At 52.3% G+C, this 26,380-nt stretch overlaps 1 protein-coding gene across 2 annotated transcripts in view; it reads left to right on the top strand.

Moving 5' to 3' along the window:
• Positions 1 to 26,380, top strand: part of CRTAC1 (cartilage acidic protein 1) — a 164,453-nt gene that overhangs the window by 107,354 nt on the left and 30,719 nt on the right. For both annotated transcript variants that reach the window (XM_003904095.5, XM_009215109.3), the window contains exons 5-10: positions 5,168 to 5,324; positions 14,688 to 14,822; positions 18,038 to 18,183; positions 21,136 to 21,272; positions 25,054 to 25,136; positions 26,050 to 26,150. In XM_003904095.5, the coding sequence (XP_003904144.1) occupies positions 5,168 to 5,324; positions 14,688 to 14,822; positions 18,038 to 18,183; positions 21,136 to 21,272; positions 25,054 to 25,136; positions 26,050 to 26,150 (759 nt within the window). The remainder of the gene's footprint in view (positions 1 to 5,167; positions 5,325 to 14,687; positions 14,823 to 18,037; positions 18,184 to 21,135; positions 21,273 to 25,053; positions 25,137 to 26,049; positions 26,151 to 26,380) is intronic.

Genomic DNA, 26,380 nt, shown 5'->3' on the forward strand with positions numbered 1-26,380 from the left:
ACGGAGTAAATGAAGGCCCAATGGAGGGGTTCCTAGGTAGGTGAGGGGAGGGTTGCCTCAATATACAAGTACTTTAGTTCATCAATAGCTCCTCCAACGTTTTCATGCCCTGTAAGTGCACCCTACACAGAGGTGCCCCACCCAAACTGGACGGGGAGGAAAGATGGAGTGGGAAGGGGCATGAGCCGCTGCAGCCATCTGCCCAAGGAGGGGGCAGCCGCCCACCCAGGCTTGGGTCCCAGCAGGCCTCGCCAGAGCCAGCAGCTTGCTGCAAAGGTGATTTATCCCTCCTGTCACCTGCTCCCCTGCCGCCCACCTCCTTGGCTTTGTAAACAGTCATCACTAAATCAGGGGCCCAGCTGCTGCCCGGCTGCCACAGGAGAGTCTATGGCCCCCATTCTGGGGGCGGGGGCAAGAGGCTTGGCTCACTTTGGAATTGAGATGGCACTGAGGGGATTGGGGATTCAGTGTGAATCTTTACAGCAGGGGCCTCCAGGCCTTGGGAGAAGGCAGGTGCCAGGTATAAATATTTATTTCTTAACAAGCTGGTGCTGGGAAGAGAAGCCAAGCTGGGCTGTGAAGCCACATTTAGCCTGACCTGAATCTGTGCCACCTGGACTCCTGCCTGGAGGGAGGGGATGGGGAGGCAGCTCTGTGAACAGCCCCAGAGTGTGGGGTGGAGCTGGGGGGTGCCAGACTTGGTCACGGTTAGGGGCCTCTTCCCAGCCTCCTCCTGGTTTCCCATCTCACCCGTTCAGGACCAAGGCTTTTGACACTCAGCTAACGTGGGCAACTTCTCAGAGAACTGGAGGGAGAGGCATGCAGGTTAATCACAAAGAGATGCACTCTGTGCTAACAAGGTCATCTGCACACCCACGCATTTAACCACAGGACAAAGGCACTATGTGAAATGCAAAAAAAAAAAAAAAAAAAAAAATGGCCTGGCATGGCAGCACAGGAGGCAGGAGTCCAGAAGCTTGCTCACACCCTGCTCAGCCCCTGACTTCAGTCTCCCAGGCCTCAGAGAACTAGAAAGAAGCCCTACAGTCAATCTGCCAGCAGAGGAGGGTTGCTCTCTGAGTCCAGCCACCGCCTCAGCCATCCCTGGGGCCTGAGGACTGCCAGGGGAGGAATGGAGAGAGGCCAAGGGCAGCCTGGAAGTTGAGAGAGGGTAATGCAGCACGGTGCAGGAAAACACAAGAGCAAGGACAACAGTAACAGCCAACACCTCTTACACTAGGGACATGCCATGCCTTGTGCTGCACACTTTACCTCCCTCGTCCTACTGAGTCCTCATAAGACACCAACAAGGTAGATGCCATCACTATCCCATTTGACAGATATGGAAACTCGGGCTTTGAGAAATTAGGCAACTTGACCTTGATCACACATGAAGCAACAGGCAAAGCCAGGAATTGAACCTTGCCTGTCTGAAAATGAAGATGCCTTTTAACCCTCAGCCGCCCTGCCCCTGGGTGAAATGATAGCAGACACAAGTTTCTAACTTTATTACAGCACTCACCCTAGTCATCCTTCCTTAGCCCCATAGCCCCTACCTGGGGCAGGCCTTTTAATCTAGCTACCTGGTCAGTGGTTCTCAGTGTAGCCTCTGGGCCAGCGGCAGCAGCATTGCTAGAAATGCACATTCTCAGGCCCTGCCCCACTCCACCCTCCAGACAGACTGAATCAGAAACTCCAGGGGTGGGGCCAGCAATCTGGGGTTCAGCTAGCCCTTCAGGTGACTCTGATGCATGCTCAAGTATGAGACCTTTTGCTCCATAAATGCCTCAGCCCCGCCCCCACTCCGCCACGTGCTGTTCTCTCCCCTTCCACCCCTCACTCGTTCTCTGCTCCAAACCCAGAACATCCGCTTGTCCTTTCTCGCCAGCTGCCTCATCACTCACCCACCTTTCTGGATCCAGCTCAAAACTGATCTCTTACAAGAACGTCCTCTGATCAATAATGATTATGCCTCATGTTTATATAGCATTTTTATCTTTTCAAAGACTTTTCACATACGTTGTCTCATTTAATCTTCTCAACAACCCTGCCAGGAAGCAGGGGGAATATGATCCCCATTTAACATCTGAGGAGATGCAGCCTGGAGGCAGCCAGGGATTTACCCAAGGACAACGAGCAGTTAGAGGCAGGCCCGAGACTAGGACCCGGGCTAATGGCCCTGGATCAGGGTTCTCAAAGTGCGGTTCCCAGACCAGCAGTGTCAGCATCATCTGGGAACTTGTTAGAAATGCAGATTCTCATGGCTCACCCCAGACCTGTTGGTCAGAAACTCAGGGGATGGGGCCAGATGTTAAAAAAAAAAAAAAAAATGTGTGTTTTAACGAGCCCCCCAGGTGATTCTGATGTAGGCTAAAGTGTGGGAACCACTGCACTGGCCCCAAAGCTGCAGAAACATCTTCCTTCCCTTGGAATCATCTCGCTCTCCCAGAATTACCGTGGTCAAGTTCACATGTGATTTTCTGCAGTCTTCTACAACCGTAACACATCTGTGTTTGTCAGTTTATCCCCCTGATAAATCAAAGTAAGGAACTAGGCATAACTGAATTTTGTAAATATCCTAATTTCTGGCAGAGTGAATTTCAGTCCACTGAACTTATTGCTCATTTGTTGATGAGACTGCTGCCAGCTGGTAGGGTTGGGAACGGTTTGTGATGGTGCACTTTCCTCTTTGGCCCCTTCATTCACTCTTCATCCAGTCATTCTGCACAGCCTCGGATGGCTGAGAACTTCTCAAAGTTCTCCCCTAATCAAGAAACCTTGTTAGGCCAGGTGTGGTGGCTCAAACCCTTAACCAGCACTTTGGGCATCCAAATCAGGAGGATAGATTGAGACACCAGGAGTTCAAGACCAGCCTCAACAACATAGGGAGACTCTGTCTCTACAACAAACAAACAAACAAAAAATTAGCTGGGTGTGGTGGTGCATACCTACAGTCCCAGCTACTTGTGAGGCTGGAGTGGGAGGATCGCTTGAGCCTAGTCGAGGCTGCAGCGAGCCTGAGTGACAAAGGGAGACCCTGTCAAAAAAAAAAAAAAAAATAGGCTGTACTGTAAAGCAGTGCATCTCAAACTCAGTTTTGCACAGGAATCACATGGCAGTCTTGCTACAATGCAGATTCTGATTCAGCAGGTCTTACAGGGGGCGGGGGGGTTTGCTGAGGGTCTACACTTCAAACATGATCCCAGAGGTCACCAGTGCCACTGGTATAGGGACCACTTTGAGTAGCAAGATTTGTAAAGCACAGATTTCTAGGTAGCAGCATAAAGACTCAGATAACCAAAAGAGAAGGAGCAGAGCAATCTGTAGGGAACAAATTTACCACCTTCTCCAGCTTCACCCCTTGACACTCTCTGCCTTGCATTTTATATTCCAGCAACATTGAACTAACTGCTGTAGTTTCTCTACATACATCCTTCTCTTTCTCATCTCTACTTGGAAGGTTCTTTTCCCTCCTGAGACTCCTTTAAGGAAAGCTTTTCGGAACTTCCCATGGTTAGGTGCCCTTCCCCTGGGTTAGGAGCTCCTCTTCTGGGCACCCAGGAAATCCTGTCCATGCTCTCTGCCATATGCTTGTATCATTGTTGATATATCTGTGTCACCCAGGAGACTCTAACAGGAAACTCTAAGCTCCCTCCTTGGCCTCACCCACCAGTTAGACAGACTCGTGTGGCTCTTCATCAGCTTCCTCAAAGAAAATGACCCCTTCAAAGATTGGCCAAGCATGGTGGTTTACACCTGTAATTCCAGCACTTTGGGAGGCCCAGGGGGGTGGTTCACTTGAGGTCAGGAGTTCAAGACCAGCCTCACCAATATGGTGAAACCCCATCTCTACTAAAAAATACAAAAATTAGCCAGGAGTGGTGGTGCACGCCTGTAATCCCAGCTACTTGGGAGGCTGAAGCAGGACAATCGCTTGAACCTGGGAGGTGGAGGCCGCAGTGAGCCGAGATCACACCACTGCACTCCAGCTGGGGCAATGGAGCAAGACCCAAACAAACAAAAAACACACACACACCAAAAAACCCACAAAGATATAAAGTTGCTGACCAGTTTGGTGGAACAAGAATTGTGCTCATGGTGCCAATGGATGAGAAATTGAAGCAAGGAAAGGGAACCACCAGTCTTATTGCCGTGAGCTCAACAGTTTCTCTTAGGTCCTTTTAGGTTTATGGCTTGTCTTTCAAACTAGACTATAAGCAACCTACAGTCAGAGATTTTGTCTTAAGTACATTTATAACACAGCACTTGGCACATCGTTGGAGCTTAAGAAATATTTACTGTCTAATTAATTGGAGGGAAGTGATGAAAAGGATGAGAGAAAAGCCAGAAAACTGATTTAGAAAGTGTGTGGATCTCTTGGGAAGAAGTCATCCATTGAAGAAATAGCACCATTATAACAACGGGCAGAAGAGAAGAGTCTTTCATCAGCGGTGTTTTGGACTAGTGAAGAGAATGACTCTTGCACAGAGGAGCTGGTGCCCAAGGCTGCTCCTGGATGCAAAGGGAAAAGCGAATCTTTGAGACAGTGTTATAAAGACGGAAGTGATATAATCTTTCTTCCTGGTAATACGGGGGAAATAAGGGAATGGAAGAGGGAAGTAGGACCCCTGCAAATCTGTGCCTCTTGGGCTACCAAAACAGGGGAATGAAGAAGCGCGGGGTGGGAACAGGGGGAGGGAGATGGCTCAGGAATTTGCTTGTCATCTTGGCTGGAGTGAGCTTGAATGGGAGAGAGAGAGACTGAGAATAATGGGAATTGGTAGATCAATCAATCAGCAAATATTTATTGAGCAGCTACCCTGGCTGGCAGCTGGAGAGAGCTCAGCTGGAGGGAGGCACATTAGAAAATTGTCTATAAAAAGGTGGTTGTGGCGGAGAGGGAGGGATGTGTTCTTCTGGAACAGGATGGAAGGAGAAGCAGCCTGCTTTGTTGTACGACTCCCGGGAGTGTCATTCACACGGCAGCCTTTGTGAAAAGCCCCTCTGGAAGTGCGCCATGCACGGCCTGCAAGGCCATTCGCAACAGACCTGGGGAGAAGAACCCAACCCTGTGAAAGAGCTACGGTCCTACCTGGGGTGGGGCGGGGGCGGTTTCTGGGATGAGCCAAGGTGGGCCTGCTCACCGCTTCCTTCCCTTCTTCCTCAGGGCTCTGGACGCTACTCTATCTACATTGCCAATTACGCCTACGGTAATGTGGGCCCTGATGCCCTCATTGAAATGGACCCTGAGGCCAGTGACCTCTCCCAGGGCATTCTGGCTCTCAGAGATGTGGCTGCTGAGGCTGGGGTCAGCAAATATACAGGTACGCAGAGTGACGTGGGAGGCGGTGTGCTGGAGGGGCTGGGGCTGGGGTCCAGGGCCCTGCAAGGCTGAGTCTAATTCATCAGAGACCACAAGGAAAGGGTGGCCTTATGTCCCTGGGGAGGGGAACTAAAGGCTCTATGCCATCCTGCCACCCACAGAAGGCCTCTCTCTCCCACACTGCCTCTCCAAGCGTTGGTGAGATGTCTGGCAGGCATGAGTTTCAGGGCACCCAAGAGGGGACATCTGGCTTGCTGGAAAATGGATGTGAGAACCACATCATCACAACATCGTTCTCTCCCTGGAACATCTTGCCCCACTCCCTCTGGTAACCTCAGTGATGGGTGAGCAGGTTCTGTAGGAGAAAACTGACAAATCACAAAAGCCAAGATTTAAAGCATTCTTTATTGCCAAATCGCAGATGAAATTATTTACTTACACATAAGCAACCAGGAATTGAGTGCTAAATCCCTAGGCTTCAGCTGGGTCCCGTCTCGGATAACTGAGCTCAAAGAATTGTGTTCTTGTTCCAAAACCTCTCCAGCACTTTTTTTTGAAGGCACGCTCCCCCCTCATCTTTCTGGATGGGGGACCTATTGTCAGAGTCTCTGACAGGGAGATCTTTCTAGGCAAGGCTGTTTTTCTAATTCCAGCACGGCTGCTGACTAAACTCTGATAATCTGCCAATAGACTGCTGATGGCAGAGCAATCCAGTTCCTGTTTTGGGTGCCAAAAATCAGGAAGCCAGAGCTGTACACAACAACTTGTCATGTGAACTTAAGCCACACTCACACCTGACCTGTACTTGGGACAGAGAGATCCTCTTGTTGGTCAGCCTTCCCGACATATCCATCCCAAAGTGTGCAGCAGAGGCTTCCAAAGTGGCAGCCTTCCTCAGTCTGAATCCTGGGGCTGGAAGGATGGTTGAGGGGTCCTTTGGGGCACCCCCCTGCCTCCAGACACCTGGGTGGTGGCATCATCTCAAAGTCCTGCCCAGAAAGGGTTGTCACTGCCTCTCCTGAGTTTACGATGCCTTTCTCTAACCACCTTTCACCCTGGTGAAAGGGGGAGATTAATGTTGACCTGTCTGACAAAGTTTCTGGGAACAAATGACTAGACAATAAAATAGTTAGCACAGCTCAAGCCCCATCTAAGTGCCTGAGAGCTCCGCGCGTGAAGGTACCATGGAAAGGCTGTGTCAGTAATAAACCATGTTTCCCCCGGAAAAGAATAAACATGCAGGCGCTTCAGCCTAGATTTGTACAGTCAATTTTTCTGAATAGTTCCCAGTTCTGTGCACTGGGCTGGCTTAGCAATTAAGTGCCTTGATCTTGCAAGGGAAGGGGGTGCACTGGGGGAATGAAGCACTTGAAAATGACGAGGTGGAAGGGAGGTAAAGACTGGGAGAGCAGGCTAGATGCAGAATAAAAGAATTTGGAGGTTGCGGCTGAGTTTCAGCACGAAGGGGGCATTGTTCACGCTGACTGGGCTGGCACAGAACCGAGGAGGGGGAAGGAGGAGACCCAGAGGGGGCAGCTGAGGAGCACAGTGGGGATGGAAGCACCAGCCAACTGTGCCGGCTGGGCTAGAAGGACAGGCGGTTCAAGGAAGATGCAGCAGCTTCGGTGCGGAGGGAGGCTGGGGCAGCTGGCGTGCCCAGAGGACACGTTCGAGCAGCTCTGCAGACTTCCAAAAGCCATTTGGCTGACAAGAACCTATTTGGCCCACCATGTTACTATTCTGTCGGCCCGCCTTCTCCAGCCCACCCTTTCCCTGCCCGCCAAGCCCCCCAACACTACCCTGCAGCCCCCCTTGTCACTCAGCTAATGACACATGGACATCTGGCTGGAAAACCAGCCCAGAGTTCCCCCCACCCCTGAGCCCCAGGAATGGACCCCAAATGTAAGGGCCGCCATGCTGAGCCCAGCCTGATGGCTGAGGCTCTGGGCGCGTGGCCAGCGCTCAGCACCACTCCAGTGCCAGGGGTCCAGAGAAGCTGGGAGGGAAGCAGGCGGAAGGGGCAGGTCACGTCCAGATGTGCACTCAGGGAGCTGGGAGGTCCCTGGAGCCAATACACGCAGCACCTGCCTGCTAGACAGCTGTACGACCTGGGAGAACTTCCCATTTTACAAAGAACAGAGCGAGATCCAGGGAGAAGGGACTCGCCCAAGGTCACACAGGAGGTTTGTAGAGAGCTGGCACTTAGAGCCCATCTCCTCCTGATGCCTAAACTGCCACAGCCCGCTGACCTTTCCGATGACCTCCAGCTTGAGAATCCTGCCATCCTGCAAGACGGAAGGGGCTGTGAGGGGAGGCCCACACCCACTGGGAAGACAGCCTCAGGCTGGCACCCGGACTTGAGGCAGCCCCACCCAGGTGGTTGTGGCTGAAGCAGCTGCCTGGCTGAGTGTTCAGGCAGCGGGGGAGGTCCAGCCACCCCGGGGCGGGCCGGGCAAAGGTGCTACCCAGGCACCGGCCCTCGGCCCTGCGGGAGGGGGAGGGGAGGCCTCCTCTCTAGACATTATCCATTCCCGTGGCTGCAGCTGCTCTGCTGGGTCACAGTGCCATCTAGTGGCCGGTGTGCCGGCTCTCGGGGGACTCGAGGGCCCCGGGAGGGTGGCGGAGCGAGAGATTGGGAAAGAGACTGGGGCAGCAGGAAGACCACTCTCCCATCCCCTGGTCCCCAACTTCCCCAGCTGCTTGAGGCCTCTTGAAGCCAGGACAGTGCCGTAGCTGCCCTGCCTGGGAATCCTGGAAATTGGGTTCTGGCCATGGCCAAGGCCCTGGCATGGAACCAGATGGAACCAGAGGAGGGAAAGGTGGGAGGCAAGGGTCCTGCACTGCCTCTACGGTCCAGGCCCCAGTGACCTTGGGCATGCCCCTCAGCTTCTCTGAGGGCATTGAGCTAGCAGGTGAGGGGACGGGGTTTGGAGCCAGGCCACAGGTACAGGTTCAGCCTACCCTGTGCATTACAGCCTAGGCAGTAGTGGGCACACTATTCTCCCAGCCTCAATTTTCTCGCCTTCAAAATGGGACTGTTGTGAGTAAGAAAGGAGGTGCACATGGGACATGGCTGGCACATGGCTTGGCACACGGATGGTGCCTACGGAGTATAGCAAATACCAATACCTCCTGCTCTGAGGCTCCACCAGAGCGATGCCAGGGCCCTCTGCTGGGCATCTCCTGGGTACAGGGAGCACTGTGCAAGGCACAGGGGGGTGCACAAGAGAAGCAGGCCCAACCCCTGCCTGGGAAACATTCTCTGTGTGTCCCCCCAAACCTCCAGTCCTGGGCATGGCCAGTGGGATCTTCATCCCCATCCCCCCTGGAGTTCATCTCTCTGCTCTCCTTCCCGCCTGCCCGGCCTCCCGCAGGCCTTGCCTCCTCCCCAGGAACTCTGCATTTTGGCCTCACCCTTTGAGGCAGCATCTGTCCAGGCTGCAAGGTGGTTATTAAAGAAGCCTTAAAAGAAATTCAGAAAGAAAATGAAGGTGGATTTATGATGTCGGGTGGGGAGTTTTGCTGTTGGCTGGGAGCGGTGTGGAACAAAGCGGAGGGCAGACCTGATTTATAGGAAGTCATTATTGAAGGAGACGGAGATGCCTAAAGCCCAGCTGAGGCCTTCTGGCAGATCCTCACCAGCGAGCTCAACCAGGGGCCACAGAGTGGGGGCCAAGGGGCCTCCTAGCTTCCCAGGCGGGCGCTGGCCTTTCATCGGGAGTGAAGCCGGATCTGACAGCCAAGGACCAGGCAGGGCTGGAGTGACAGGCTCCCAAGCCAGGGCCCGGGACCCCCAGGGAGTGCAGCATGGGCCTGCTAGGGGTACTCAAAGCCCAGGACACACAGAGACCATTTTCCAGGGGTGTCAGATGCATTTGATGAGTATCAGGGGGAACATTATGCTTCTTTTAAAACAAACACAGATATGTTACAGAATTGAAATGTAATTTTTGTGTGCATTTTTCTCAGCTAACACAGGAGATTTTAAAGAAATGTCAAGCCTGTGGCTAGCCACTCCAGGTTATACCCCCGGGCTACACCCCCAGGCTTTGTCACTGCAAATCCCTCCTCTGTCGAGAGGAAACAAATGATGGGGCCTGTCCTGCTGCCCCACCCCTTGCCTTAACATTCTGCAGACACAGGGCAGGAAGGATGAGGGTGGGTGTGTCCTTGTCTAATGCCCACCACACAGAATAGTCAAGTCCTGCCCAGCTTCTGAAGGCTCCCAGAAGGCTTGGGAGTGGCAACACCAGCACCTACATAGTTACCTTGTCTTATAATTTTTCAGGAAATTTAGGATGAGAGACCCTGTTACCATCCCGTACTTGATCCTCATACCCCATTCTGCAGCATGTGCGCACACACACACACACACACACGCACACACTCTGCCCATTCCTGCACCACGTTTCCAGCATCTCTGCCCTACTCATTTACAATATCTTGGATGCTCTTGGCAGCCTGCGAATCATGGCATCCACCAGAAACATGTTTCTGTTAAGGTTCTATTCAGCAGATGGCCAAGTTCCCTGGCTGAGGGGGCTCACCTCAGAGTCTCCGCTGATGCAGAGGGTGCAGGGCTAGATGGGCACAGGGATCGGCCCCCAACACGCTTATCCTGTGTCCACCCTGGAGGATTCATTCATTGCAAAGTAAGCTAGTAGCAGTCTTGGAGATCTTCTCAATTCCCACCCACTTTACAGGAAGGAAACTGAGGCCTGGAGAGCATGCTTCCCGTGATCCTGCAGGAGGGGAGGCGCAGAGGCCAGGCAGGAACCAAGAGGCTTTACCTTAGCACCGTGAATCCGTGTGCTGCCTCATCCCTGGGTCCTCAGACCCACAGCTTGGAGAAGTTCAGCGGCATGCACACACCCCCTCCTCACCACCTTTCCCTGTCTTACCCCCCAGTCCCTGAGGGCTGGCCCGGATGCAGTCTGAGAGATAGATTGCCTGCACCTGACTTGTACTTTGGTCTGCATTGCCAGCGTGCCAGGGCTCAGAGGTAGAAGGATGGTTCTTGAGGACAACCAAGGCTGCCCTATCAGGGTTGGGCTCAATGAACAGATCATCAGAGTGCCAGAATGTGGCTGGAGGAAATGGAGACCTCAAAGGGGCATTTTTCCCTCTAACCCCACCCCCTACCCAGCCTGGCAGGCAGAGTGAGCAGAAGCCTTCAGCAGGGATGGGCAGGGAGGAGCACTCACACCCCAACAGCCGAACAAGGAGGCCTTTGAAGCTTGAAAGTGCTGGGAAAAATAAAGGGATATTATTCACCCAGCAGGTGGTAAATAGTCCCAGCTAATGACTATGTGGCACCTGACATTTTCCAAGGCACCTTCCAAAGACCAGCTCACTTAATATTTATGACAACCCCGAGAAGGAGCCATTATTATTACCACTCTTATGTTCTAGCTGAGAAAACAGAAGCCCAGGAAGGTTCAGTAATGAGCCCAAGGTCACACAGCTCAAATTTGGACTTTCTGACCCCCGGTCCTGTAGTGTCTCCCACCACCAGTGCTGCCTCTCCAGCCCCAAGAGAATGCGCTGGCCTCAAATTATAAAAGAATTAATTGATGCAAGGTGGAGTTAATTCCCTGTTAGAACATCATTCTCCAAAGCTAAATAAAGATGTTCCTAACAGCCCCCTGGGTGACCGAATTTGGTGTGTGCTAAACCTTAAGAGATGGAGGAGAGGGAGGGTGTGACAAAGGAGAGAGGAGAGGAGAGGAAAGTCCTGGTAGAAGACATTTACTGAATAATTGGCCTTTGACATTGGCCTGGTAGGGAGTAGGCATGGCAGCCTACATAATGATGGGTGGATTCTATTGGTTTGAAGATTTGCTTGTCAACCTGGGAGTCATCTCCCTGTGGCATCAGTGAGGGGTGCAGGTACCTGGCTGCCCCACCTCAGCCCCCAGTTGGGCCTCCATCCTTAAAGCTGCTGGGACTGGCGCCCAGGAGGCCAGCTTCCTGACTGTCGACTCACCTGCTCCCCAACTATGCAGCCAACTTGCCGAAAAGGAGGTGTGGGTAACATCTCTGTTATGGTCCGGTTGCCATGGCAATAAATTGTGGCTAATTAGTAGTGTGGTTACCATGGCAATTTTCTAGTAATTACAGGTTACAAATGGTACAAGGCTTCAACCCAACCCAATTAGTTAATTAGAAAGATTTAGAAATTTGTCCAAAAGGGAAATAACCTGCTTTGTAGAAAATGAAGGGAATGTGTCACAGCTTGGGAGCCAGAGGCAGAGAGGAAATTGGAGGATGTGGAAGCGGAGGAAGAAGGATGAAGCTGTGTGGAGGCAAGTCCCTGAGTCCCACCTGGAATTTCCAGGGGCCCGGGCAGGGCCAAGGGATTCTCACAGAAGCTGGTAAGACCAGGGCAGGGACAGCTGCCAGCAACCACTTAGTGGCACCTCTTTTAATGGACAGAGGTGGTGCCCAGGTTGTGACCCCACATCCTTTCCTGCTAGCTTTAGGACAGGCCTCTGGCAGCCACCCATGCCACTCCATAGCTCCCATCATAAAGAGTGCATGCTGTGTCTTGGAGGACATTCCAGAGGAGCAATGTGAATTCAGTGGCTTCATTTTCATGTGGCTTGGGCTCTCTTTGGCAGCTAATGAGATTATCTGGGAGGAATCTGGGAGGCATCCAGCCCAGAATGTGTTAACTATGAGCGCAATAAGAGTGGCAGTGCCATCGCCCCACCCCATCTCCCTGGCCCCAAATGCCAGCTCTGCTGGGCAGGCTCCATTTGCATAGGCGAAAAAGGCCCCATGATTTCCCCTGGGGGCATCTCTCAGAGGATGGGAGGCACCTAGAGACCAAGAGAATCCCTGTCTCAAATAAGCATGGTCACTTTGGGGAAACCTTTGCCCCATCCAGAGGCGGGTGGGGGTGAGGGAGGCCTGGCCTTTCTTTACATAGGTCTGCTTGAGCTTTATTTTTTTTAAAATCAAGTTCTTCTGGAGTGCTCTGATAACTCTTTTTATTATAGCAAACAACCTTTTAGAGCAGTATTTTCAAACTTTAATGCGCACATAAACCACCCAGGGGTCTTGTTAGAATGCAGGTTCTGATTCCATTGGGGGCCTGAGATTCTGCAATTCTAGCAAGCTCCCAGGTGACACTCCTGCAACTGCTTCTCAGACCTGGCTCTGAGCAGCAAGCTGCTGCAGCGTCCACAGAGCCCTTCATACAGCTCATCGTACAACATGAGGTTTTGAAATAATGTAGACACTGTGGAATGGCCAAATCGAGCTAATCAACATATGCATTACCTCACATACTTTTTTAATGTGGTGGCAACCCTTAAAATCTACTCTCTTAGCAAGTTCAAGTATATAGTGCATTCTTATTAACTAAAGTCACCATGTTGTACAATGGATCCCTTGAACTTATTCCTCCCGTTAAACTGAAATGTTGTATCCTTTGACCAACATTTCCCCAACACCCCTACCCCTAGCCCCTAGTAAACACTATTCTACTCTCTGCTTCTATGACTTCAACTTTTTTAGATTCCACGTATAAGTGAGATCATGTGGTATTTGCTTCCGTGTGCCTGGCTTATTTCACTTAGCATAATGTCCTCCAGGTTCATCCACGTTGTCACAAATGACAGGATTTTCTCCTTTAAAGCTGAGTAATACTATTACGTATATATATCACGTTTTCTTTTTCATTCATCCATTGATGGACACTTCATATCTTCATTCCATATCTTGGCTATTGTGAATAATGCTGCAGTGAACCTCAGAGTGCAGATATCTCTTCAACACACTGATTTCATTTCCTTAGGATATATATACCCAGTAGTGGGATTGCTGGATCATATGGTAGTTCTATTTTTAATTTTTAAGGAGCCTTATACTGTTTTTTATAATGTCTGTACTCATTTACATTCCCACCAACAGTATACAAGGGTACCCTTTCCTCTACACCCTTGCCAACACATGTCATCTTTCATCTTTTTGATAATGGTCATTCTGACAGGTGTATCTTACCTCATTTGGTCCTCTCAAAACCCCAAAGTAGAAAAGGCAGGTCGGACTCTCCCCCATTTTACAAATGAGGAAACTGAGGCTCAAGGGTAACGTAAATTTCGCAGGGCCACAGAGCTTGTTAGAAGCCAGGCTGGGGCTAGAATCCATGTCTTGATCCTGGTCAAGCCATTTTCTGCACAGTATTTCCAGTGTTTGGGGGCGTGGCTCAGGGAAGGCTTTCTCAGGGCAGATTTGTGTTCCTGGGAGCTGCAGGTGGGGCCTGGCAAGCAGAGAGCCTTCATTTGAAACCCACTGGGTGGGGGTGGTTTGTTCAGGACGTATTAAGGTTAGACTTCTTGACATGGATAGCTCAAATTTGATCTTAGAGACTTCAAAGCCCAATGTGGAGCTGGCTTGATTTCTTTCCTTTTTAAAAAACATATATACTTTATTGGATTTCTTCCTTTCAAACTACAGAAGCAGTTCTTGTTGCAACAAGTCAAACACTACAAAGACATTCAAAGAAAAAAGGCCAACTATCGTTTCTCTTTCCCTCCCCAAATCCTACCCCATCAAGGAAGGTAGCCAGTGTTCACAGCTTGGGGTGTGGCCTTTCCCGCTTTTCTCCAAACTGAATAAGCCTGCACAAACATGTGTATCCAGAACTAGCGTGTATTTTCCTATTTTAAAAAATAAAAGCAAGATCACACAATACCATTACTTGGTGAACTGCTGATTCTTTCAACCATATATCACAGGCACTCCTCCAAGTCAATCCATATGGATCTATGCAGTCTTTTTACTGCAGAATGGTTTGTCATATGGATGCTCCGTAATCCATTCAATTTCACTATCAATGGACGTAATTGTTTAACGTCAAACAAGGCAAAGTAAGCATCCTCGTACCTACAGCTGGGACCTGTTCCTACAGGTTCTTAAAGCTAGGACATACCCAGTGGTCTGGACCAGCATACGTATGACTCAAAGCGGGAGTCAGGAGGCTGTCGGGGGATCTGTGACTTGACTAAAATGGCATGCTTAGAGCTAGGTTTAGGATTATTGTGGGTTTAGGATTTAAGATGATTGTTCAGCCACTTCTCTTAGAAGGGGAAGGCAGGCGCTGACCTCTGTGTGGGGTCCCCATGTCCTGTCGAGCTCCTTCCTTCCCTCTTCATCAGTGTTGTCACCTTCCACGCAGGTTCATGGAGACCGTGAGCCCAGATTTAGGCTCAGGAAAGCACGGGAAGGAGAATTCCCTCCGGGAACCTCTGAAGAGCCTCCGGTGCAGTTCCCCCCAGGCCTCAGAGGCAGCCCTGTCCTCCAGGTGGGCCTGGGGCTTTGCTTCTGCCGCTCACTGTGGGTTAATGTCTTTTCCTAGGGGGCCGAGGCGTCAGCGTGGGCCCCATCCTCAGCAGCAGTGCCTCAGATATCTTCTGCGACAACGAGAATGGGCCTAATTTCCTTTTCCACAACCGGGGCGATGGCACCTTTGTGGACGCTGCGGCCAGTGCGGGTAAGTGGAGGCAGCCATGCCCTGTGCGCCCTGACCCCTCACCCCAGAACCACAGAGGACTCCAGACTTCCCTGCCCCCTCCAGCATGGTCTCTTCTGGCTGCAGCGAGAGCAGGACAAGTCATCGTCTGCACCACACAAGAGAAACGCTGCTTGTCACTTCCTATTCCCTAGCTCCCATGGCTCCAGCCACAGGGAGTGTTTGCTGCTGGGGAAAGGGGTCTGAAACTCCTGCCCATTGTCCTGCCCAATATCTGAGATTGCCCACGACCCTCCAAGTCCCGCTTGTGTCTCTCAGCATCAACCTATCCTCCAAGCTGCCTCTCCCCACCTTGCCCCCCTCCCACATTTATCTTCAACATTCAGTTCAATACAGTGAGCATTCATGGAGCCACTGCTAAGCATCAGGTTGGCGCTGGGAACCAGGGATACCCACTTGAATCAGGCTAAGACCACCCCACACACAGAAAAGGCATTGACATTCTAGAAACAGAAATAGACAAAAATATCCTCCTCTAATAAGAAGCAGGATAAAAGCCACACAAAATAGTGCCCCAGGCCCCCAGCTCTGCTTCTCTTCCTTCCTCTGCACTCATCCCCCACCCACCTCAGGGCCTTTGCACCTGCCATGGCCTCTGCCTGGACTGCCCTCCCCCTTCTCTACCTGCAGAATGTCTGTTTAGCCTTCATCGTTCACCTCAAATATCACCTCTGCAGAGATTTTCCTGACTCCCCTGTGCCACCTAGCAGAGACTGGCCCTTCCTCCTCCTGCTGCCCCTGGCATGCACACCTCACTCAGGCTCCACATTGCCATCATGGTCTGTCTATGAGCTTTACAAGGACCGGGTCACGGTTCTATTCATTCTTGACACAAGGCTTGGCATCCAGTGCCCACCCGGTAAATTCTGCTGAATGGCAAAGTGGACACCCTGCAAGTTTTCGGATGTATGATTACATCCCACGTGCCCCTGACCATTTCCCCCCACCTTGCCAATGAATGGGAGGTTTGATTTCACCTCCTTCTTGGAGGCATGGGGAAGAGTTCCGGCCTACAGGAGTGGTGAGTGGGATCTAGACACGTAGATCAAGGGTCCTGCAAGCTCTGGCTCTTGCCGGCAGTTCACATCACATCCCTGCATGTGTGCCAGTCCGTTCTCTTGGATTCTTGGACTTACGAGTACCTACCACCCCAGCTTTCTGCCCAGGAGCTCCATTGTGGGGACCTACTGGCCCAGAACACACACCCACCCCCAGCTTTTTGCCATTCAGCCCCCAATCTTGCCTTACGTCTTGTCCTTCTCTGGCAAGGCTGAAGTTGGGCTCCCCTGGCCTGTCCTCCCACCTGGCTCACCCCTCCTAGTGCTATCCTTTGGCAGCAAATTTTCTCATTGCTGAAAAATCATAAAGCAAAGGGGAGGGGATAGTGGAGAAAATCTAGAGGATTTGATAAGGTGTTAAAGAGATGGAAGCAGAGGTGAGCGAACAAGTTGGAGTGGGAGAAGGTATCAGGCGGGAGGAGAGAGGAAAGGTGCTAGGCCCGTAATTGAAAGTCAGAATGATTGCAGGGGTTTAACAAGACATGTCAAGAGGGCATTCATCACCCAAACAGATGCTGCTGTGAAATGCAGCCTGGCACCTATTATTCCCGTGAAAGGGAACCAGCTCCTTGTCAAGGTGCCTCATAGATAGGAGAGAAATGGGCCAATGCAGAAGGCCACCGATATTTGGGCCAGGGAGTTTGGCAGAGAATTAATGGAGTGTTAATCCTAGAGATTGGAGGCTGCCCCTAGTCTCTGCAAACCCTCTTTCTCAAGCCTGGGTCTCACTGCCTCTTCTCCCCACTCCTCCCCCCAACTCCTTCCCTCCCCCAGGGGGACACTCAGCCTCCAGGGTTCTCAGGGGGCCCCACCCTGCCTTCTGGCAAGAGCTCCCTGTGTCCTGGGGTCTCTGATCCCCACAGCCTATTACATTGTCCTGTGGCCTGCCATCCCAGAGAGCCTGACGACCCACAGCTATTTGTCCTCTGAGAGTCAACGTGGGTGGGTGCTTAGAGTCGCATTCACCTTTGTCTCTCAGCTATGCGCTGGCCAGTGGGCCGCTAGGAGGTCAGGCCATGGCTCTGGGCAAAGCCACCCTCTGTCCTCCCCCAGGACCCACTCAGTGGATGGTATAGGCAGGTGGCATTGGGCACAGAGGCTTCACTTTCCAGATCTCGCCAGGCATGCTGTGGGCTTCTCTGTCATGGCTGTAGTATTTCCTCTGCTGTCACCCACGTCCCGGGTTTGCCTTCTGTCATGTTATTCATGTCTGTGCACTCATTCAGCAAGTATTTACTGAAAACTACCAGGCAACCACAGGCCCTGAGATAGACGTGGCGTGTACCCAAGTGAACTGAGAAGAGAGTCCTGACCTCATGGAATGTCAGGGCTAGTGGGAAAACCAGACCCTAACAAGTCAGCCACAAAGGAACATAACTGCACATTGTGATCAGCATGTTGGAGGAGAAGACTAGAAGGCTGTCAGGGAGACTGACAGGGTGGGCAAGATGAGCTGTCTCAGATGGGTGGTCAGGGAAGGCTTCCTGCAGGAGGTGACATTGTGGCTGAGAGCAGAATAATCAGGAGCTGGGTAACCTAGAGCTAGAGGGAGAGCATCCCAGGTAGAGTGACCAGCTTGAGAAAAGGCCCAGGAGCTGGAAAGATGGGGAGAGTGGGACCAGATCAAGACCAGATAAGGTGGACAGGACCATGGTCAGGCAGAGCCCTGTGCTCCCCAGGCAGGAATTGGAAGAATTAGAACTTTGCCCAAGAGGATTGGAGGGCGTGATCAGCTTAAGCAAAAGAGTGGCATGATCAGCTTAATGTCTTCCAGTGGCAGTGTTAGGGGAAGCTGGGAAGAGCCTTTGTTCCTCCAGAATTTCCCCCAGTCTCCCTCCCCCAACTCATGCCGACCCCAAACAAGGTAAAAATAATATGCATGCTGGGCAAACACAGCTTGAACACAAGTCTCAGGTCTTCTTTTGAACCACATGACTGTCCCACCTCCTGCCCCTATAGAGAGCTAGAGAGCTTCTGAGACTGCAGCTGTGTCCCGTATCTCCTCCCGGGAATAAGGTGAGAGTCACCCTCCCTAGTTGCTTGTCACAGAGCTAGAGCAGGGCGTTTGTGGAGTGTACAGGGGATGCCGCCCTGAGAGTTCCTGCCTCTCCTCCCCAGGTGTGGACGACCCCCACCAGCACGGGCGAGGTGTCGCCCTGGCTGACTTCAACCGTGATGGCAAAGTGGACATCGTCTATGGCAACTGGAATGGCCCCCACCGCCTCTATCTGCAGATGAGTGCCCATGGGAAGGTCCGCTTTCGGGTAAGAGGGGGCCTCACTCCTGGAGTTCAAGACCAGCCTAGCCAACATGGCCAAAGCCTGTCTCTACTAAAAACACAAAAAATTAGCTAGATGTGGTGGTGCATGCCTATAATCCCAGCTACTCCAATAGCTGAGGCACAAGAATCTTGAGCCCAGGAGGTGGAGGTTGCAGTGAGCTGAGATCCTGCTACTGTACTCAGTCACCAGGCTGAGGCTGGCATGAGCAGGGCTCAGGGCTCTCAGGGCCCAGGGTGGGGGTGGTGTGACAAGGAAGGTTACACCAGGGGATGAGGGACTACAGCTGGGCTGCTGTAGGAGCTCTGGAGCCAAGAGTAGGAAGAGCCAGGTCAGCAGAGGGAGGCAGGAGAGCAGCCTCCGAGGGGGGCTGGAGCCCTGGGAGGTGGGCTGCACTATCTGGATCCAGGCCACTTTTCCCGGTGGCTCCTGGAATGGATCCAGAAGCTAGAGCAGGGTGAGTGTTTGTGAAGTGTGCAGGGAATACAGGATGGCGTCCCCTGCACACTCCACAAAAGCCCAGCCTCAGCTTTTCAGATCTTTCCAGACTGACGTTCAGACCAAGGGCAAAGTGGTGGAGAGAATGGAAGATTGAAGCCACGGAGTTCCCAACAGCTGCCCCTAAAGACAAACAGCAGATGGCAGGCAAGGTGGCCTCCGAGCCCCTCTGTGCCCCTCCCTGAGCTGTTGATAGAACAATGCCAAGAATTCTTCAAAAGGGCTGTTAGTGACAGTGATGGAGGTGCCACCAGCATGAAGCGCATGGCTTTGGGACTTTCTCAGGGAGGACAACAGAGGGCGTGGGCTGGTTGAAGCTGATCTCAGGGAGCCAGGACTGATCTCAGGGAGCCAGGACTGCTCTGCAGGTACCTAGGTCCGCCAGAAACCCCTGAGGAAACGGGAAAGTTCCAGGATTTCCCTGAGGCTTGATGATCCCAGGGAAGTCCCCAGGGACCTCATTTCTGTGTGACCAAGAAGAGGCCACCCCTACCAAGTCCCTTCCCTGTAGGCAGCCACCTTGGGAGGCCCAGGCCCAGCCACTCCCTCCCTGCTAAGGCTTGAGACCCAGGCTCTGTGAGTTGGGGGGAGGCATGTCCTGAACCCAGGGCGGCTGTTGCTGGATCTTGGATGATTTCCATCTTTATTCCGCTCTTATTCTCACCCAGCTTCTCAACAGGGGTGATCTTGCTGCCCTCCCTCCAGGACATTCAACAATGTCTCGGAACATTTGGGTTTGTCACAGCTGGGGAAGGGAGTGCTCCTGGCATCTAGTATGCAGAGCCCAGGGATAGGGCTGAACACCCTGCAGTGCATAGAGCAGCCCCACAGCAAATAGTTATCCAGCCCCAAACACCAGTGCACTGAGGGCGAGGAATCTGTTAACTCGGCCGATGGCCCCTCCCCAGAGCTCTCAGGAGCAATAATAATAATTAAATAAAATATGATAAATAAATGTCCCATTTATCAAGTGTCTTCCATGTGTCAGGAACTGTGCTAAGCTTAACATATATTATCTCGGAAGCTCAGGCATCGAATAGGGCAACCCCAAGGGGGCTATGGGAGGTTTCCATTTTTATAGAATCAATAGAATCATAATGGCTAGAGATCCTGAGATCTTTTTGCTCCCTGGCTCCTCAGGCCCAGCTCAACCCACCCTGACCAGCTGGCCAGGCTTATTCAACCTCATTACTGCTCTGATGGAGACAGCCTCCTTCCCTGGCCTCCCCAGAGCAGACAGCTCGACTGCTGACCCAGCCTGCTCATCCCTGTGGCCGCCAAAAAGGGCCTGCAGCAGAAGGCCGATAGCAGATCTAAGCCTGGGGTAGAGGAGACTCCCAGAGACACCACTTGTACCTTTCTCAGCCCTCTCCATGTGGGTCTTGGGGCTTGGACAGGACCCCAAAGTCTTTAAGGGAAAAACCCACCTACGATGAGAATATTACACTCAGAAATAGAAGGTTGCCCTTCCCACATCTCCTTCTGTTTCAGAGGCAAAAACACACCTGGGACCCTTAGCCTGGTCCCCCAAGACCCTCCTAGCACTTTGGAGTTCCAGCTGGGCTATCCCGGGCCTGGGGTCTCTCCATTAGTCCTGGACAGGTGTAGCTGATACCACTGGACAGATGTAGCTGATACCACAACCCCCTCAAAGCAAATGTCTCAAAAAATAAAAATAAGAAGGCTCCCAAGAAACAACATAAGGTAGTAGAAGCAGCCAAATCCACAGCTACAGGTAACCTCTTTCACCTTCCCTGAGGTGGGTGGCAGGTAAGGCAGGACAGGCTGCCGGCGATCTGTCTCATGCCCACTCGGTGCCAGGCATTTTACATGCAATCCTCACAACCCAGGCAGCTATTATTATTCCCACGTTACTGATGGAGAAGGTGAGATCTGAGGGGGTTAGTAACTTGCCTAAGATCACACAGCTAGTCAGTAGTGGAGCCTGGATTTAGATGCACAGAGATTTTCAGGCCCACCCAGCTTCTGACTCAGCGCGGAGGAGGAAGGATGCCTAGGAGAAAGGGCACAGCATCCGGAATCAGAAGCCCTGGCCTCCCCACTCAGTAGCTGTGACATCGCAGTTCCCCTCCTTCTCCAGGACTCAATTACCTCACCCATCAAATGGGAACGCTAATGTCCGTACTGCCTCGAGGGATGGACAGGAGGCATGGACAGGTGTGATCCAGACTAGGGAACAGCTAAGCGCTTCACTGGTGTCTATCACGACTGTTATTCTTCCCTCCTTCTTCTGGTACAAGCAGCCTGAAGTCTGTGTGATCCTAAAGGCAGACCCCAGGTCCTTTTGAGGAGGCAGGAGAGGAGCTGTTGGGTTGGGCTGCCTCTTATTTTTAATTGCCCCTACACTCCATAGAGGAGAGCTGGCTTCCTGCCCGAGCCCACTCTCCTGCCGCTGACCCCCAGCCTTGTTTCCTCCAGGATATCGCCTCGCCGAAGTTCTCCATGCCCTCCCCTGTCCGCACAGTCATCACCGCTGACTTTGACAATGACCAGGAGCTGGAGATCTTCTTCAACAACATCGCCTACCGCAGCTCCTCAGCCAACCGCCTCTTCCGGTAGATGCTCCATCCTGGCTCGTGGCCCTTCACCCTTGACAGCTGGTGGGAGGAACAGTCAGGGAGAAGGTTTAAGAATCAGAAGGGGAGGGTTCCCAGGGCCAGGTGGTCAGGCCAAGGTCAATGCAGGTCCCCTGATGAAGAAACAGAAAGGAGGGAAGGACGAGGACTGGGCAAGAGGCTGTGGGAATGCAGGGTGAAGCCTGGTCAAGGAGCTCGCCTCTGCTATTGCAGGGAAAGGGAAGAGGAATGTGGCCCGAAGTGTGCCCAAAACCCAAGCGCCACAAGATAAAGCCACACTACCACGAAAAGGGGCTACGGGATCCAATCACTACCACAAAAAGGGGCTACAGGGCCCAAGTAAATACAGGTTTATTTGCTGCAGGACTTCTCAGTGCCTTTAACTTGACCATGAATATTTTAATTTTCCAAAAGATGGATGGAGTATTCCAAATAGGCCTGATCACAGGGCACTTCTTTCACAGATTTTTCTGTTGAGATTGGTGTTCTGCAAACCATCCTTTGAGAAATTCTGGATGACAAGGGTTCCTGGTAGACAAGGAAAAGGGTCTCAGAAATGGAGGGAATGTGCAGGCCTCTGAGCAGTGTGTCTAGGGAGGAAGGGCTGGATTTGCTGTGGCAATATTTCTCCAAGGGAACATCCAGAGACCATTGGCATCAGAATCACCCAGAGGGCTTAAAGTACAGAATCCCGGGACCTGCCCCACATCTCCTGATTTAGAATCTCAGGGGGTGAGGCCCAGGAATCTGTATTTTAACAAGTACAGTAGGCACCAGCTGATTCTCATCATATTGAAGTTTGAGAACCACTGTTGGGGAACTGAGCTCAGGGTCTCCCCATGAGTCCTGGGTAGGTGGAGTCCTGGGCAGGCATGTGGCCTGAGATGTCCCTCTTCCTGGCCTGAAACATTCCAAGAGGTCTCAGGACCAGGTGGGAAAAGGCGGGTGGGCCAGGGCCTTGCATCCAGGACATGTGCCAGATCATCTGCTTGGCCCCCCAAGACCCCTACCCCATCTCCCAGGAGGGTCCAACTATTTATACTAAAAGGCAAGAGTGTGACTAAGCGTGTTTTAAAATATAATTATTAACAAAGCATCAATTCTGACTGGATGTAATCACCCCCCAAAGGCGCTAGATTTACTAATTAGGTGCCTTGCAAAAAGCTTATTCACAACTTCCAGATTAATTGCAGAAGATCAATTGCTAGTTAACAGAGACACTGCTTTCCTTCTCTGGCTAATAAACTGTCACTCGCCAGGAGGATGAGGACTGGGCACTGAGGAATCTAGTGCCCCTGTCTGTGGCTCTAGAACCTAGGTACCTCCCCTGTCTTCCTGCCCATCCAGCCTGCTTCACATCTCCCAGCGTCCCCTGCAGCCGGGAGACAGGGCTGGGAGGGAGTACAAGCAGGCTGGCCCAGAGCTGTCAGTGGACAGAGCAAGTCACCACGTGGCTGCCCAATGGGTTAGTGTGTTTGCTTCCACGCAGCAGCAGCAGAAGCCACTTCCCAGGTACGTGGCTGTGCCCCAAGTCCCCGTGGCAGATGGCTGGGTCCTGAGCACACAGCAGAGAGGAGAGCAAGAGGGGCTGCAGCTGGGACTGGCACTCAGCTGGCAGCTCTGGAAGTTTAACCCCCAACTGTCCCACACCACAGGGGCTTTTCACCTGTCACTGAACAGGCATCGTCGGCTCGTTGGCCCTGGTGCTCTCCAGGAACAGGCCAGGCACTCTGTGGGGACACAAAGCCTCAGTGTGCTTGAGTCTGCACGTCCTTTAATGATACCTGCAGCATCCAGGGAACTCATCACCCAAACAGTCACTTAATGAGAGTTTAAGGGAGCCCTCTTAATAATCACAGCACAAAAAAAAAAGAAGAAGGAAAAAAGAAAAAGAATCACAGAGGCAAAAATGCATGAACAGGGACACTCCCAGGCCAACCGCCGTGTGCAAGGTTACCCCCTTTTGCATGTAGCCATGTCTCCGATCTGCTCTTAATTCTCCACCACCATGACACCACTCCTGGTCTCCCATGGAGATTCCCGCACCTCCCCCAGCTGCTCTCCTTGTTTCTAGTCCTGCAGAGAAAATGCAAGTCTGGCCACACCCCTTTCCCACCGAAGATCCTCTAGAAGCTCCCCATTGCCTTTGGATGAAGTCCAAACTCTTTGACACAACCCACATAGCCCGGCTCCATCTCCAGCCTCGTCACTTTCTACTTCCCTGTTTACATCTAAGCAGCAGGCACAGCAAGCTTCCTTCAGCTCTGGGCTGTGCCAAGCCTCACCCTCAGGCTGCCAACTCCCTCTAGCCCCCAATTCTCCCTCTTCATTTGAGCGACATACGTTCACTCGCCATGGTGGTCTCAGCTTAGCTGACCCCTCCTCTAGGGAACCTTCTCTAATTGCCCGAATCTGGGTGAGCTTTCCCAGCTCTGCACTCCCCACGTCCCACTCTCCCTGGGCCTTCAGCCCTCTGAATGGTGGTTCCTGTTAACACGGACTCTGAGCTCCATCCTTTCTACTGTGCACCATACTTCATGCAGGGCCCCATACACAATAGTTGCTGCCTAAGAATGTGTTCAAAGAACACAGAAATGCAGTGGAATTGCTGGGTGTTATCCTTAGGACTCCTTAACTGCATTGTCACCTGAACCAAGAAGTGTCTCTGCACAGCTGTGGCAGAGGCTGCAGGACACAAATGGTCAAAGAGACTGTGGGCATCACACCCATGCACACCAACACACAAGCCCACCTCATGGGGCATCTGCCAGCTCTCTCTGCCACCCAGCCACCAAAGGCTCCAGCTCAGGGGACCCCAACCCCCTCCCTAAGCTATGACTGTATCACAGCCCTCTGGTGTTTCTCACAGGCAACAATGTGGTAGGAAGTGCGATGCCAATTCTTCCTTACGCCCTACCCTCCCATCATTGCCCCATACATCTAGGGCAGAGCACCCAAGGCTGTGAGAATACGCCAAGTGAGAACAATTCTAGAGGAAAGCTCATGGCCATCATCAGCTAAGTGTAGAGAAAGAGCAGGACGTCCCTAGCAGACGTTTCTGAAACAATGCCAAAATTCAGAGTTCCAAACAGACAGAACCACTGCAACCCAAAGGGACCGCTTTCCTCTCTTTGCCTCTGGAATTCATCTTTATATCCTGCAGACACGTGCTTGGAACTTTCTGAGAGCCGAGCACTGTTAGATGCTGCAAGAGATGCAAAGATGAATAATGCAAGGTCCCAGCCTGCAAAGAGCTCACATTCTCCCAGGGGAGATCAGATGCATTCATAGAGAGCTGTAACACAGGCAGAAAGTGATAAAGCCCATGAAGAAAGAAGGGATTGCTTCCAGCAGGATGGTCCAGGAGGGCATGGAGGAGGTGGCACTGAGTGGGGTTAAACCCTGGGTAGCATCCAGAACTAGGAAACCCAGGGGCCACTTGAAGGACAAGGAAGGTCGGTTGAAGGAAGTTCTGTCCCTGCCCCTTCTTCATCCATCAACTGCCCTTCCCTAGTCTGCCTATAATTCATCCATTAGAGAAGGAAAAATCAATATTTACCAACATAAATTAAAACCCAGGCAAGGCACAGGCAGAGTGTAGGCAGGGTCTGGGAGCAGAGAGTGACTCCGTGGGCAGCCAGGTGGCAGCCCATGCACATAGGGACCTGGGGATGTTCAGGGGACAGAGCGGAGCAGGTGGGTCTTCAGGTCCAGGGGCCTCTGAGACCCCACCAGAGCAAGCCTGTCTCCTCTCCTGCAGCGTCATCCGTAGGGAGCACGGAGACCCCCTCATCGAGGAACTCAATCCTGGGGACGCCTTGGAGCCTGAGGGCAGGGGCACAGGTGAGGGGCACCTGGGGTATCTGGCCTGCACTGCCCCCTTAGCACTGTTCATACCCTGGGACGAGGGCGGGAGGGATGGGGCAGCCAGTCCCACGGCAGAGTCCCTCCTGTCCCTGCCACACTGAGGGCTGAGACTCAAGAGCAAGGGAGAGAGTGGAGATGGGGGAACCCTGGGGACGGGTAGGCAGGAAACAGAGGGGAGGATGGTCCACTCCCCCAATCCCAGGCTGATGGGGGCGGGGGAATGAGAGTCTATGGGTCTGTGGGCAGGAGCTTCTCTGGCCATACCTTGCCAGGTGGGGACGGAAAGGAGAGGAGTGAGCCACTTCTGCTCTCAGGCAGAGGATCTTGCCATCTGACCCCTCCCCTCTTTGCACTCAGCTTGTCAGGCAGAGCCCTGGGCCAGGAGTCCCAGAACCCAGCTCTGACATTGCCTCACTTTGTGGTCTTGGAAAAGTGGTTTTACCTTTTGGGTGTTCTCCACATTCATAAAATGGGGATAATTATATCTGTCCTCTTCACCTCTTTGGGTTGTAATGACAACCAAAAGGAGCCTGTGTATATGCAAACACTTGATAAATTGACAGAAAAATCTATGCAAATATAACAGGCATGTATTATTCAAACCATAATAGAAAGACCAGAAAGAAGCCTATGTGGTCTGAGTAATTTGCATGCACTGTCTCCATGCAAAGACCAGGGGAAGGAAGGAAATGTCTGTCCCATGAGTCCTATCATGAGTCGGCTGTTAGGAAGGATAGGAGATGGGTGCCGAGCCCCAGCCTTCCTGCCCCGGTGCTGCGCTTTCTCTGACCCGGCACCCAGGGCTGTGGATACTGCACTTGGTTGGGAACATCTCTCCTCTGTGGGTCTCCTGGATGGCGGCCAGAGGTGAAATCTGCATTGTTTGTAGGGGGTGTGGTGACCGACTTCGACGGAGACGGGATGCTGGACCTCATCTTGTCCCATGGAGAGTCCATGGCTCAGCCGCTGTCCGTCTTCCGGGGCAATCAGGTGCGTTCAGACCTCAGGAGCCACAGATCCCAGCCCTGTGTGCTCTTCGGTACCTTAGGTTGGTGAGGGCAAGGCACTGGGGTGCTGGCTTGGCCAGCATGGCGGGTAATGGAAGCCCTGGGCCCTGGAGGAGGGAGGTAAATTCCAGCAGCACCAGGAAGCTCAGGAAGGGCTGCCTTGGGAGAAGCCCTTGCCTCTCTGCCTTCCACTGTCGTTTCTCTGCCAAACAC

This window comes from Papio anubis, chromosome 11 (genome assembly GCF_008728515.1).
Source record: "Papio anubis isolate 15944 chromosome 11, Panubis1.0, whole genome shotgun sequence".
Classification (NCBI taxonomy): domain Eukaryota; kingdom Metazoa; phylum Chordata; class Mammalia; order Primates; family Cercopithecidae; genus Papio; species Papio anubis.